This window comes from Oppia nitens, unplaced genomic scaffold (assembly GCF_028296485.1).
Source record: "Oppia nitens isolate AA-2021 unplaced genomic scaffold, nextdenovo-longstitch-racon4-pilon3 scaffold3_pilon_pilon_pilon, whole genome shotgun sequence".
Classification (NCBI taxonomy): domain Eukaryota; kingdom Metazoa; phylum Arthropoda; class Arachnida; order Sarcoptiformes; family Oppiidae; genus Oppia; species Oppia nitens.
Window position 1 is genome coordinate 271,518 of NW_026533221.1, and position 12,337 is coordinate 283,854.

General features: G+C 27.6%; 3 protein-coding genes across 3 annotated transcripts; 1 reads left to right on the forward strand and 2 right to left on the reverse strand.

Moving 5' to 3' along the window:
• Positions 1-1,405: 1,405 nt before the first annotated feature.
• LOC128958889 (SPARC-like) lies at positions 1,406-4,858 on the reverse strand. The gene is made up of 8 exons (XM_054304849.1): positions 4,479-4,858; positions 4,280-4,373; positions 4,039-4,123; positions 2,934-3,040; positions 2,427-2,571; positions 2,196-2,306; positions 1,695-1,843; positions 1,406-1,605 (listed from the first exon to the last, which is right to left on the reverse strand). Exons 1-8 carry the CDS (start codon positions 4,545-4,547, stop codon positions 1,556-1,558), a joined length of 810 nt encoding a protein of 269 aa, XP_054160824.1. The 5' UTR covers positions 4,548-4,858; the 3' UTR covers positions 1,406-1,555.
• Positions 4,859-5,679: 821 nt separating this feature from the next.
• Positions 5,680-7,432, reverse strand: LOC128958932 (vacuolar protein sorting-associated protein 26C-like). The gene is made up of 7 exons (XM_054304897.1): positions 7,379-7,432; positions 7,158-7,301; positions 6,928-7,077; positions 6,645-6,809; positions 6,103-6,280; positions 5,876-6,001; positions 5,680-5,771 (listed from the first exon to the last, which is right to left on the reverse strand). Exons 1-7 carry the CDS (start codon positions 7,427-7,429, stop codon positions 5,680-5,682), a joined length of 906 nt encoding a protein of 301 aa, XP_054160872.1. The 5' UTR covers positions 7,430-7,432.
• Positions 7,433-9,253: 1,821 nt separating this feature from the next.
• On the forward strand, positions 9,254-11,711 carry LOC128958851 (E3 ubiquitin-protein ligase SIAH1A-like). Its single transcript, XM_054304801.1, has 2 exons — positions 9,254-9,922; positions 11,140-11,711. The coding sequence occupies exons 1-2, from the start codon at positions 9,409-9,411 to the stop codon at positions 11,592-11,594; spliced, it is 969 nt and encodes a 322-aa protein (XP_054160776.1). The 5' UTR covers positions 9,254-9,408; the 3' UTR covers positions 11,595-11,711.
• Positions 11,712-12,337: the final 626 nt, after the last annotated feature.

Genomic DNA, 12,337 nt, shown 5'->3' on the forward strand with positions numbered 1-12,337 from the left:
ATTTAATATCATATAATTTGTTTGTTTGACTACTGTTTTTTGTGCAATTTTGTTGGTCAATCTCTCTCTCTCTCTCTCTCTCTCTCTCTCTCTCTCACACACACACACACACACACACACACACATAACCACACATAATCTGTACTAAACAAAAAAAAAATTATATTATTAAATTTAATATCTAAAAAAAATAAATAAAATTACTATTATTATGATTACGATATTGTTTGCGACTTTGTTTTATAACACAAAAATATTATTATTATTATTATTATTAATTTGTTTGTATTACATAATAAACAGAGAGAGAGAGAGAGAGAGAGAGAGAGAGAGAGAGAGAGAGAGAGAGAGAGAGAGAGAGAGAGAGAGAGAGAGAGAGAGTAAAAGTTAATTTATTACACATTTTGCATATTAAATATAATTATATACAGTATACAAAAATTCATATAATATAAAATAGCCATTCAAACAAAAAAATAAAATAAAATAATAAAGATGAACCTCTATGATATAAAAGCGATTAATTTATATATATATATTAAATTAAAAATTATATTAATTACAGGTGAGTAATATCATAATACAGTGTGTACAGTATATTATAATTATTTGGATATTAAATTTATTTTTTTTCATTAACTAGTTTTTTTGTACTCAATTGTGTGTGTGTGTTAAGCAATAAATAGTATAGTAGACACACATATATTGTATATATATAATGATATTAATTTCACACACAAAAACTTTATTGTCATAATATAATATATAATATATTTTATTATCATTACTGTGTTAAACACGTCAATTAAAATTAATTTTTGTTTTGTTTTGAAGATTGCATTATTTAAATTAAATATCAGACAAAATTTATTATTACAAATTTTTGTTTTACTACTACACAATACAGGTATATATCATATATATTATAATTTTTAAAATAAAAACATACAATAATTATATTATTGTTGTCTGCATAGAGAGAGAGAGAGAGAGAGAGAGAGAGAGAGAGAGAGAGAGAGAGAAGGTATGTTCAAAAAAAACAATTTATATATATATTTATTATTATTATTTTTTTAAAAGATAATAATTAATAATAATTATTAATTGGCAGTGAAATGTGTGTGTATTTTCATCATAAATATTACAATAGATATATAGTTAAAGCTAATTAACATATTTATTTTTATTTATTCAATTAACTCTACCTCTCTCTCTCTCTCTCTCTCTCTCTCTCTCTCTCTCTCTCTCTCTCTCTTTCGCAAATATTTATTTTTAAAAACATAAATAATAATAATAATAATAAAAACTTAAAAATTAAATTTAAAAACTTAAATAATAATAATATTGATATATATATATATAAGACTAAAAATATGAGAGATAAATTGGTACAGAAAAAAAACATTATTATTATTAGTTAATTAGAGTAAAATTATATTATTTATTTTTTTTGATATTAAATAATAATAGTTTTTTTTGTTTGTTTTGGCAATAAATTAATTATTAATTAAATCGTTTAAACAATTTTCAATCCATTCATGATTTAGTAATTGAATTAATTTTCTTTGATTGAGTGAAATTTGTTGCATTTATCCACCATTTCAGCTGTAAAATAGATTTTTTAATTAATAAAAATTTAATTTAATTTTAATTAATTAATTATTATTTTTTTAAAATACAAAATTTTTATATACCATCAGTAGCTCCCAGACATTCACCCCATTCGACAAGTGTTATCTTATGATCGTCATTGGGATCACATCCGTTAAGAAAGTCGGATATACAGCTTTCCATTGATAGTAACGGTGCTCTCAATGGAAACAACTCGTGTCGGGACACCTGTCTATACCAAACAAACAGACAAACAAATAATTATTTTATTTTTTTTAAAATTAAAGTTTATTTAAACATATATATATATATATATGTATATAAATTTATAGCTATCTATACACTTAGAGAGAGAGAGAGAGAGAGAGAGAGAGAGAGAGAGAAAAAAGAGAGAGAGAGAGAGTGAGTGTGAGTTAGATAGTTAGTGAGTGAGTGAGTGAGTGAGTGAGTGAGTGAGTGAGTGAGKGAGTGAGTGAGTGAGTGAGTGAGTGAGTGAGTGAGTGAGTGAGTGAGTGAGTGAGTGAGTGTGAGTGAGTGAGTGAGAGAGAGAGAGGGAAAGAGAGAGAGAGAGAGAGAGCTCATACCTATCGTGTGGTTGTTTATCTAAATCGCAAAACTTCCAGATGATAGCGTCTATCCATTTCTTGGAATGATCTGAACCATCATCGCCGGTACCACTGGTCTCAACTTTTTTGCTGAAATATAGATATATGATATATATTTTGGATTATTATTTGATATAATAATGATAGGGAAAAGTAGGGTATGATAGGGTATGGTATGTGTGGATCAGTTGATCATCTGATTTTTAATACCTGATAATATGGTCCAACCATTCTCTCATTCTTCGGGGAAAATCTTCGAGCACTTCCTTTCGACATTCGGGCAGTTCTTGACATTCGCCGTAATAGTCGATATGCATGTGTTTGTGTTTGTCGTCGCAGTCGCTTGACTTTTGACCTTTTATTAGCCCACCATTATATCATGGGTTGGGGGGTGGGGTGGAGGTATGGGATGGGGGTTGAAAGGTATTATTGGAGATATAATATTAATATTATTAACATATAATTAAATTATTAGTATTTCTTATCAAAAAATAAATAAATAAAAATAAATAGTTTTTATATTATATTATAAAAACTATTTTCTTTTTTTTTTGATAATAAATAATATTATATTATTAACATATAATTAAATTATTATTTGTTTCTTATCAAAAAAAATAAATAATATTTTTTATATTATATTATAGTTTACTATTTTTTTTAATTTTTGTTTGTTTGATTAATTCAATCAATTTTTTTTTGGTATAATATTATTACCTTCAATACAATCGCACCGGTGCTTATATAGATGACAATCCGATTGCCAGGTAGTGTTATGATTTGAACAGACCCGACGCCGGACATCGGTATTATCGGCACATGTACTTCAAAATAGAAATAAATAATTAATAAAAAAAATTATTATTATTATTTAACTATATTTTATGTATGTGTGTGTACGTATGTATGTGTCTATGTATGTATGTATGTATGTATGTATGTATGTATGTATGTATGTATGTATGTATGTATGTATGTATGTATGTATGTATGTATGTATGTATGTATGTATGTATGTATGTATGTATGTATGTATGTATGTATGTATGTATGTATGTATGTATGTATGTATGTATGTATGTATGTATGTATGTATGTATGTATGTATGTATGTATGTATGTATGTATGTATGTATGTATGTGTGTGTGTATATATGTGTGTGTATCATTTTTAATTATTAAATTGATATCTAAAACATTATATTTACTATAATTATTATTACGATAATAATGATTATTAGATTACTATACATATACTGAACTAATTTCCTCTCTCTCACTATTTATATATATATATAGTATTAGTGTAGCCTAAACTAAATGTTACATTTACTATAAATTTACACTATAACATGTACTGTATGTATGATATGTATCATTAAGATTATATATATTTAAAAATTTTCTTAATATAAAAAAATAGTAGTCAAAATTGTTAAGTTAATGTCTATTTGGCAAATTTCCAACACAATTTATTTGATACTATTAAAAAAAGTGATATTTAAAATATAAACTTAAAAAAATATAGACTAACAAATAAACAAACAAAATAGATTCACTTTCATATCAAATAAAAAATTTTAAAAAATTTAAAATCACACTTTTTTTCTAAAGTAATGTATAAATCCATATAGAAAAAAAATTAATATTAAATTTCAATTTCAATAGTAATAATGATAATAATATTTATTTTATTTTATTGAATAAATAAATTTGTTAAGTAGTAGTACTACTATTATTATGATAATATTTTTTTTTTGGTGTTGTCAATTGACTTATATTATATAAGTTATATTATATAAGTATATATATATAGACATACCTAATGCACTGGCACTTGGCTTTACCCGACTCGGTATCGATCACACACTCTTTGCCCGCATCGCACTTCAGTTTAAGACATTGGTCTTTACAACAAAAAAATAAAATAATAACAAAAAACAATACATATATATCAATACATAGAGATATTATTTCAATTATACATAATATATATAAAAAAGTTTTTTTATAAACAATATTTTATTCAAAAAAAAAAATAAAATAAATAAATAAAGTCATACCCTGTTTGACGACCTCATTGGCGGCGGCGGTATCGGTGGCCGACTTGACAGCTATTTCATCGGTGTTTAACTGACTTTTTCGTTGTTTTCTTTCCTATTATTGTTGTAGTTGTCAAACCAAACAAACCAAATCAAAAAATTATCATTTTTTATTACCCATAAAATAAATCATATCCTATACTATACTAATATACTATACCTTTTTGGCATCAATTGATGCGACAATTATTGCCAATAGGACAACAACTATCAATAGATACTTATTCATTATATGGATAATCTCTATGGATAATATTGGACAGGTAGGTATTTTTTGTTACTATCAGGAAGTATATGTATGTGCGATATGTGAGAGACAGTTATGGCCCAAACACCACACCCAACACAATGAATGGTATGAATGAGAGACTAAAATTAGAGCCCAAAAGAGTGTAAGAGTTTTTAACTATACTTTTTCTTGTTGTTGTTGTTGGAAACAGATGTAAAAGTAATCACTGTATTGAAGATACTGTAGATGACTGACTGCTAGGCTCTGGTATATGTACTGTATATATGACTTCCCAAAAGTTTTGCTCCAAATTATTAGGGAAAAGCATTTTATTTTATTATTATTTTTGTGTTGAAAAAATAAACAAACGATTCATTTATTTTTAGCATTTATATATTAACACCACAGTCACTAACACACACACACACACACACACACATATATACATACATAGATACACACACATACACATACATACACACACATACATACATACACATACATACATACATAGATACACACACACACACACACACACACACACACACACACACACACACACACACACACACACACACACACACACACACACACACACACACACACACACACACACACACACACACACACACACACACACACACACACACACACACACACACACACACACACACACACACACACACACACACACACACACACACACACACACACACACACACACACACACACACACACACACACACACACACACACACACACACACACACACACACACACACACACACACACACACACACACATACACAAACACATACTCATAGACAGACCTTTCAATATATAAATTCTAGAAATATCTTAAAACTTATTTTATTTTTTTTTAAACTTAGAAAGAGATTAATATTTATATAAACAAAATAATTTTAGACATTTTATAAACAGTATTAGCTGTAGAAATATTGATAATAAAAAAAATATATATAATTTTTTTTTGATTTTATTTTAAGTGAATATACAGTATAATAAATAAATATTAATATTTTGTTACACACATACAGTAACATTAAGACTAATAAACTATATATTTAATTGTAAATTAAATTAAATTATTTTTAATATTTTTTTGATGTTTTCAATCATCACAGTAGCGGACAATTTTTATGGGAAAGTTTTCGCTAATTAAATGATTATTTTCAAGGATTATCACAATATTAACTTCAAAGTCTATAATTTCATATTAAAAAAAAATAAAAAATAAAACACAAAAATTATATTACAATTTTTTTATAATTTACATTAACCCCCCCACCCTCCCCCGGGTTACTTACCAATTTTAAAGTTTGTCGTAGTCAACGATGGACAGGTAAACAATCGGGGAAATACCATATAAATAGGTATAACCACTCCTCGGCATACGTTTCCTTCACCAATCTGTATGTTTTGGATTTCGGTGGCTAACGAGTGAGTGAGTGGGTGAGTGAGAGACCATTTAATCGATAACATAATGAAACAACAGTATGGATCAAATCAATCATTAAATCTTAGAGATATCTACCGTCGCGGGCGTATCCTTCAGCACAGCCGCAGGTCTCCACCCGAACCAACTGTAGTTCAATACTTCGGATGACGGCTTCGCACTGTTCGACGCACAGTTCGCCAGTAAATGGATCGGTAATCTTGCAAACGGTTGCATCCAATTGACCACTGATACGGAATCGAGGAATCTTTGATTTCTGCGAAACAATAAAATTTCAATTAATTGAAACCCCAATTGAAACCTCAATTGAAACCCCAATTGAAACCCCAATTGAAACCCCAATTGAAACCCCAATTGAAACCCCAATTGAAACCCCAATTGAAACCCCCAATTGAAACCCCAATTGAAACTCCAATTGAAACCCCAATTGAAACCCCAATTGAAACCCCAATAGAAACCCCAATAGAAACCCCAATTGAAACCACAATTGAAACCCCAATTTAAACACCAATTGAAACCCCAATTGAAACCCCCAATTGAAACCCCCAATTGAAACCCCTAATTGAAACCCCCAATTGAAACCCCCAATTGAAACCCCAATTGTATATTAAATGTATTACGTCTTTGATGTTTTGCAACGAGTCGGGTGTTATCAAAAAGTTGACCGCTTTGGACACGAATGGCTTCATTATCTGCAACGGCGGCCGATATTCGACAATAAATTCCACACTTTTTTGCAGATCTTTGCTGAGCATTGTTCGTCTTAGTTCGCATCGGATTAGATACTAAAAAATCCAAAGACAATAGGATGTCACCAATCAATCAATATATTGGGGGAACGATTAGATAGATTAATGTCGTTCCCCACCCTCCCCTCCTACCCCCACCCGTCCCAATCAATACCTGTATAGTAATGAACACTCCGTGATATGTCTCATACAGTTGTCGATTGGTTTTGGCTTTCAATGGCAACTCAAACGGTATCTCTGTCTTACCGACGGGTAGTTTACCACTTTTGGCAATCTCTATACCGTAGCTGATCAGCGGTACCGGCTGTTTGTTAATAATAATAATAAAAACCAATTAAAGATATGATATCATAGTGTGGATCAACTAAAACGCTGATTGATTACTTTGACACTATTATAGAAGGCCTCGAAGATGCCGACATTTTTCGAGCTCAGCTGCATATTAACTGATCCATCGACTGATAGTACAATACCTTCGTGACGGCACTCGGACTTGCACTCGAAGACAACCACTCCGGACAGTTCATCCTATAATTAATTATTAATAATCACATAATAATAATTAGTCTATTAATTAATTTTTAAATTTTTTTTTAAAGACTTACGCCATCGAAGTAGACTTTATTAACTTTTTTTAGTCTAATATCTAATGCCATAATTGATATACAATTAATTGATTTTTATTTTTTAATTTTTTAAATATTATTTAATTATAATTAATATTTAATTGTTTGATAAAAAATAACAGAATATATCCAATAAATTTTTATATATATTATTAATTGTTTAATTAATTAATTAATTAATTAACAGTTTATTATTATTATTATTATAATTATTAAATAACCATGATAATAAAAACAAAAAAAATAATCAACTGTAAATATATGTGAAAATATATATATTTAGCATGTATAAATAATAATATTTTTTAAAAATATATAAAATTTTCACATATAATGTTACACTAAAAATCTACAGTATATACTGTACAAAAAAAATTATACTGTATATACAGTACAGTAATAAAACTTAACAAATAAAATAATAAGTTTTTTCAAAAAAAAAAACAAAATTAAAAGTTAAAAATGTTCACACATCACGATAATCGTAAAATTATTTTTATTATTTTTTATTTTAAATAATGTACAATGTTTAATTTAATATATATATATATAATTATTATAATTATCCTAGCTAAAATACTAAACAATAAGCTACAACAGTAATATATATAGATAGAGGTGTGATTATAAGTAGCGTAACAATTGATGGCATTGAACGCAACCCTCTCACTAACTCATACACTATGTACTTATGCGTTGCACTTTATATTTGAATACACACTGTATATACTGTATATATGTATTTGTTTTATGTGTGTATATAATGTGTTTGTGTACAGTGTTTACACAAATACTAAATGCAAATACAATGTACTGTAATATCATTACACTTTACTGTACAAAATATAATCAATGCTATAAGTAGTCTAAAAATTTTTATGGTATTATTTAATTTTTTTTAAAAATTTTAAATGTATATATATTATACAGAAACTAATTATTACATGTAAATACAGTAATCTAATTATTAAAAAAAAAATAATAATGATACAAAATGTGGTTATAAAAAAAACATTAGGCATCACTAATTAATTTTTATTTTATTTTTATCTATTTATGTTTTCGATAAAATAAAACAGTATAAATTAATAAATTGTAATTTTTTTTAATAATTTTATTTATAAATTACAATCAATTGATGACAAATAATTATTAAATAGAAATTTTGTTAATTTTTAAAAAAAAATACAATTGTCTATTTAATTTAAACTACTAAAGTTTAATTATTTTCAATTAAATTAGTATTAATTAGTTATTAAAATAATACTTTTTATATATATACATTTAGTTTATATAAAATTAATTAAAAAAAATTATTAACAAAAACAAAAAATAATAAATTAAACAAAAAAAATTAAAAATTAAATTAAATACTAAGTTTTCCATATAAATCAAGACTTTAGTTATTATTTTCGATAAAGTGAATGCATTTTATAGTATATTTACATACAGTGTATACACATTACCATAGTTTACATGAATGAGTTGTTTTTTGGACTAAAAAAAATCTCAAAATAATATCTCAAATCACATATATTATCATATTATTTGTATTAATATTATTACTAATTAATTATTAGTATATATATATATATATATATGTATTAAATATATTTATTTTGTGGATCGCATTATAATATATACAGTGTATTATAAATATAGACATCAATACTTATTGCATATCATTTAGTGTACAATAAACTAGTGTTTCAATGCATTGTTTATTATTAATATTATTATTAGTATTAATAGTATTTAATAACAACAACAACAACACATAGACTACTAAACTATAGTGTAAATCAAAATCAATAGTTTTTAATAACAATTTATTTATCATTTAATTGTATTAATATTTTCTTCAATTAAATAACAAAACAAAACAAATTGAATGACTATTATTAGGTCTTATTGTTGTTGATCCACAACAACAACAACAACAACAAAGTGTGCCATCGATTGTCTTCAACAACAATCACTGACTAATTAAAACATTATCATCAAAAATAATGGACCCGAAAGTCCCCCGAAAATTGGACTCATCGTTGGCCGCCGGCCTATCATCTGTTGTCAACAAACGTCGTATTAGTCCAACAGTGGCCATAAACCCGTCGTCATCGTCGTCTATATCGTCTAATGATAGTACGGGTGGCGGCGGTGGTGGCGGAGGACTGTCCGCTATGAGCGGTGGTAGTAATCAGTCATCGTTGGCCACCGTCAACAACGAACTGACCGCTTTGTTCGAGTGTCCCGTTTGTTTTGATTATGTATTGCCGCCGATACTCCAGTGCCAAAACGGTCATCTGGTTTGTGCCCAATGTCGCCAAAAGATTACCTGCTGTCCCACTTGTCGGGTACCTATCGGCAACAATATCCGCAACTTGCAAATGGAAAAGTTGGCCTCGTCGATGATGTTTCCGTGCAAGTTTCAGCTGAACGGTTGCGGCGCTCATCTGGTCTGCAACGATAAGACCGAACACGAAGATTCATGCGAATACAAGCCGTATTCGTGTCCATGTCCAGGTCGGTGATAGACTAATTGGCGGACCAATTGGTGGTGGCGGCAGTGAGTGGCCAACTGTTGCTGCCGGCCGCCGCCGCCACCGCTATTGGTCTGAATCTATGTGTGTGTTTTGTGTGTGTAAACCCACCTATTTATATATATATATCATTTTGTACTGTATATCATATACTACTGGTATACCTATACCCCTTTCCCCCGCTAGGTCTGTATAGTCACAAACGGTATGTGTGTGTGTGTGATGGCCACTAACCTAACCGTTTGTCCGCACTATTGGCCAGTAATCTATATATATGTATGTATGTATGTGATGGCCACTAACCTAACCGTTTGTGCGCACTATTAGCCATTATTGGCCCGTAATCTATATATGTGTGTGTGTTAACCCCCTCCCCACCCTCACTCTTTTTATTTATATCAATTTATTTTTATATAGTTATATATATATATATATATAGATTATATTATTTTATTTACTCAGGGAGGGGGGTTGTCACCATTGTTTTACTGGTCACTAAAGTGGCCACTATTATGTCCTTATACAGTATATATATATATATATATATATTAAATATCTATGCCGTATATCTATTTATATTTATTTTTGTTTTTATAAATCATTATAACATATCATCAATAATTTATACATAATAATTGGATACATATTTTTTTCAATTATTATTATTATTACTGTATTATTACTGCTGGATATATTATATAGCTTTAAGGTATATTAATCGTGTAATTTCAATTGAAAATAGTTTCAACAAATTATTTTTATATACCGTATACATATTAATAGATTGATTTTTTACCAACAAATAAAACATAATAACTAAAAAAATTTTATTTAAAAAAATAAATAAATAGTAATAATAATTATTGAAACTAATCATAATTAGCACATCAATAGTGATGATTCATTCATATACACTAACTGGCGCTTAGTTTAGTTAAAATACTAGTTAAGTAATAGTAGTCTACATATAATTTTACTTTTTTTTCACTTATTTAGTTTATTTTAATAGCATTTAAATACACAATGTATCAAATATATACAGTACAGTATATATATATTGACCCAAATTTTTTTCTTTCAATTCAAATTCAAGCCCCAAAACAATCAAACAAACAAACAAAATATATGTTAAATAAATTATATATTTATATGTAATATTTAAACTATTTTTTTAATTTTATTTTTTTTGTGGATATATAGGGAGCAGTTGTAAATGGCAGGGTCCCATCGAGGACGTAATGACCCATTTGATGACTAACCACAAAAGTATAACCACACTCCAAGGTGAAGACATCGTATTTTTGGCTACCGATATCAACCTGTCGGGCGCTGTCGACTGGGTAATGATACAGTCGTGCTATTCCCATCATTTTATGCTAGTACTGGAAAAACAGGAAAAATTTCACGGACATCAACAATTTTTTGCCGTCGTCCAACTAATCGGCTCCCATAAACAGGCCGACCAATTCATTTATCGGCTGGAATTGAATGGCCACAAACGTCGCCTGACATGGGAGGCCACACCACGATCCATACACGAAGGCGTACAGTCGGCTATCAATACATCAGATTGTCTAGTATTTGATACACATATTGCACAGTTGTTTGCCGATAACGGCAATCTGGGTATCAATGTTACCATTTCGCCCGTTTGATCGTTAAAACCAACAAACAAACAAACAAATCAACTAAACTATTGATTAACTATTATTATTAATAATACACTACTATTTTAGATACATTTTTTTGAGAGAGAGAGAGAGAGAGAGAGAGAGAGAGAAAACAAACAATAATTTAATTGTAATTATTTGTATCTATTTTTTTTGTTGTTGTCTTTAATAGTTTTTTTGCTAACAAACTGTAATTTTTGTTTGGTTTTGTTATTTTCAATTGATTTTTTAAAATTTAAAACTTGATTTTGATTGATATTTTTCATTCCTATTATATATATATATATATAGGTTTTTTTTATTAATTAATTAATTGCTAATAATATTTATTATTATTATTATATATTATATATACAGTATATATATACACTTGAATATAAGTCAAAATAATAAAACATATATTATTTAAATAAATCAAATTAATAATTTCTTAATTAAAATTGTATAAATTTTTATTATTATATATAACTTATATTATGTAACTTATATATATATACACATAAACACAATCTATATGTACTGTAAATTGTAATTTACAAACAAATGTATAGTAATTATTATTATTATATATATATAGCCTATATATTGAATCAATTTTATGTTTTTAATTTAGCAATTATTTTCAAAATAAATCAATGATTAAAAAATAATAATAATATTGTTTTCTATTAATTCTCATTTAATTATTACACATATCATTAACCAGAGACCCATAAGTTGTCTAACAA

Coding starts and splice junctions, on each gene's coding strand:
- LOC128958932 (XM_054304897.1), bottom strand. CDS start 7,429: ATGGCATTAGATATTAGACTAAAAAAAGTTAATAAAGTCTACTTCGAT. Junction 6,281..6,644: donor CGTTGCAAAACATCAAAGAC/GTAATACATTTA, acceptor ATTGTTTCGCAG/AAATCAAAGATTCCTCGATT. Junction 5,772..5,875: donor TACGACAAACTTTAAAATTG/GTAAGTAACCCG, acceptor ATGAAATTATAG/ACTTTGAAGTTAATATTGTG.
- LOC128958851 (XM_054304801.1), top strand. CDS start 9,409: ATGGACCCGAAAGTCCCCCGAAAATTGGACTCATCGTTGGCCGCCGGC. Junction 9,923..11,139: donor GTATTCGTGTCCATGTCCAG/GTCGGTGATAGA, acceptor GTGGATATATAG/GGAGCAGTTGTAAATGGCAG.
- LOC128958889 (XM_054304849.1), bottom strand. CDS start 4,547: ATGAATAAGTATCTATTGATAGTTGTTGTCCTATTGGCAATAATTGTC. Junction 4,124..4,279: donor CAATGAGGTCGTCAAACAGG/GTATGACTTTAT, acceptor TTTGTTGTAAAG/ACCAATGTCTTAAACTGAAG. Junction 1,844..2,195: donor GATAAACAACCACACGATAG/GTATGAGCTCTC, acceptor TGTTTGGTATAG/ACAGGTGTCCCGACACGAGT.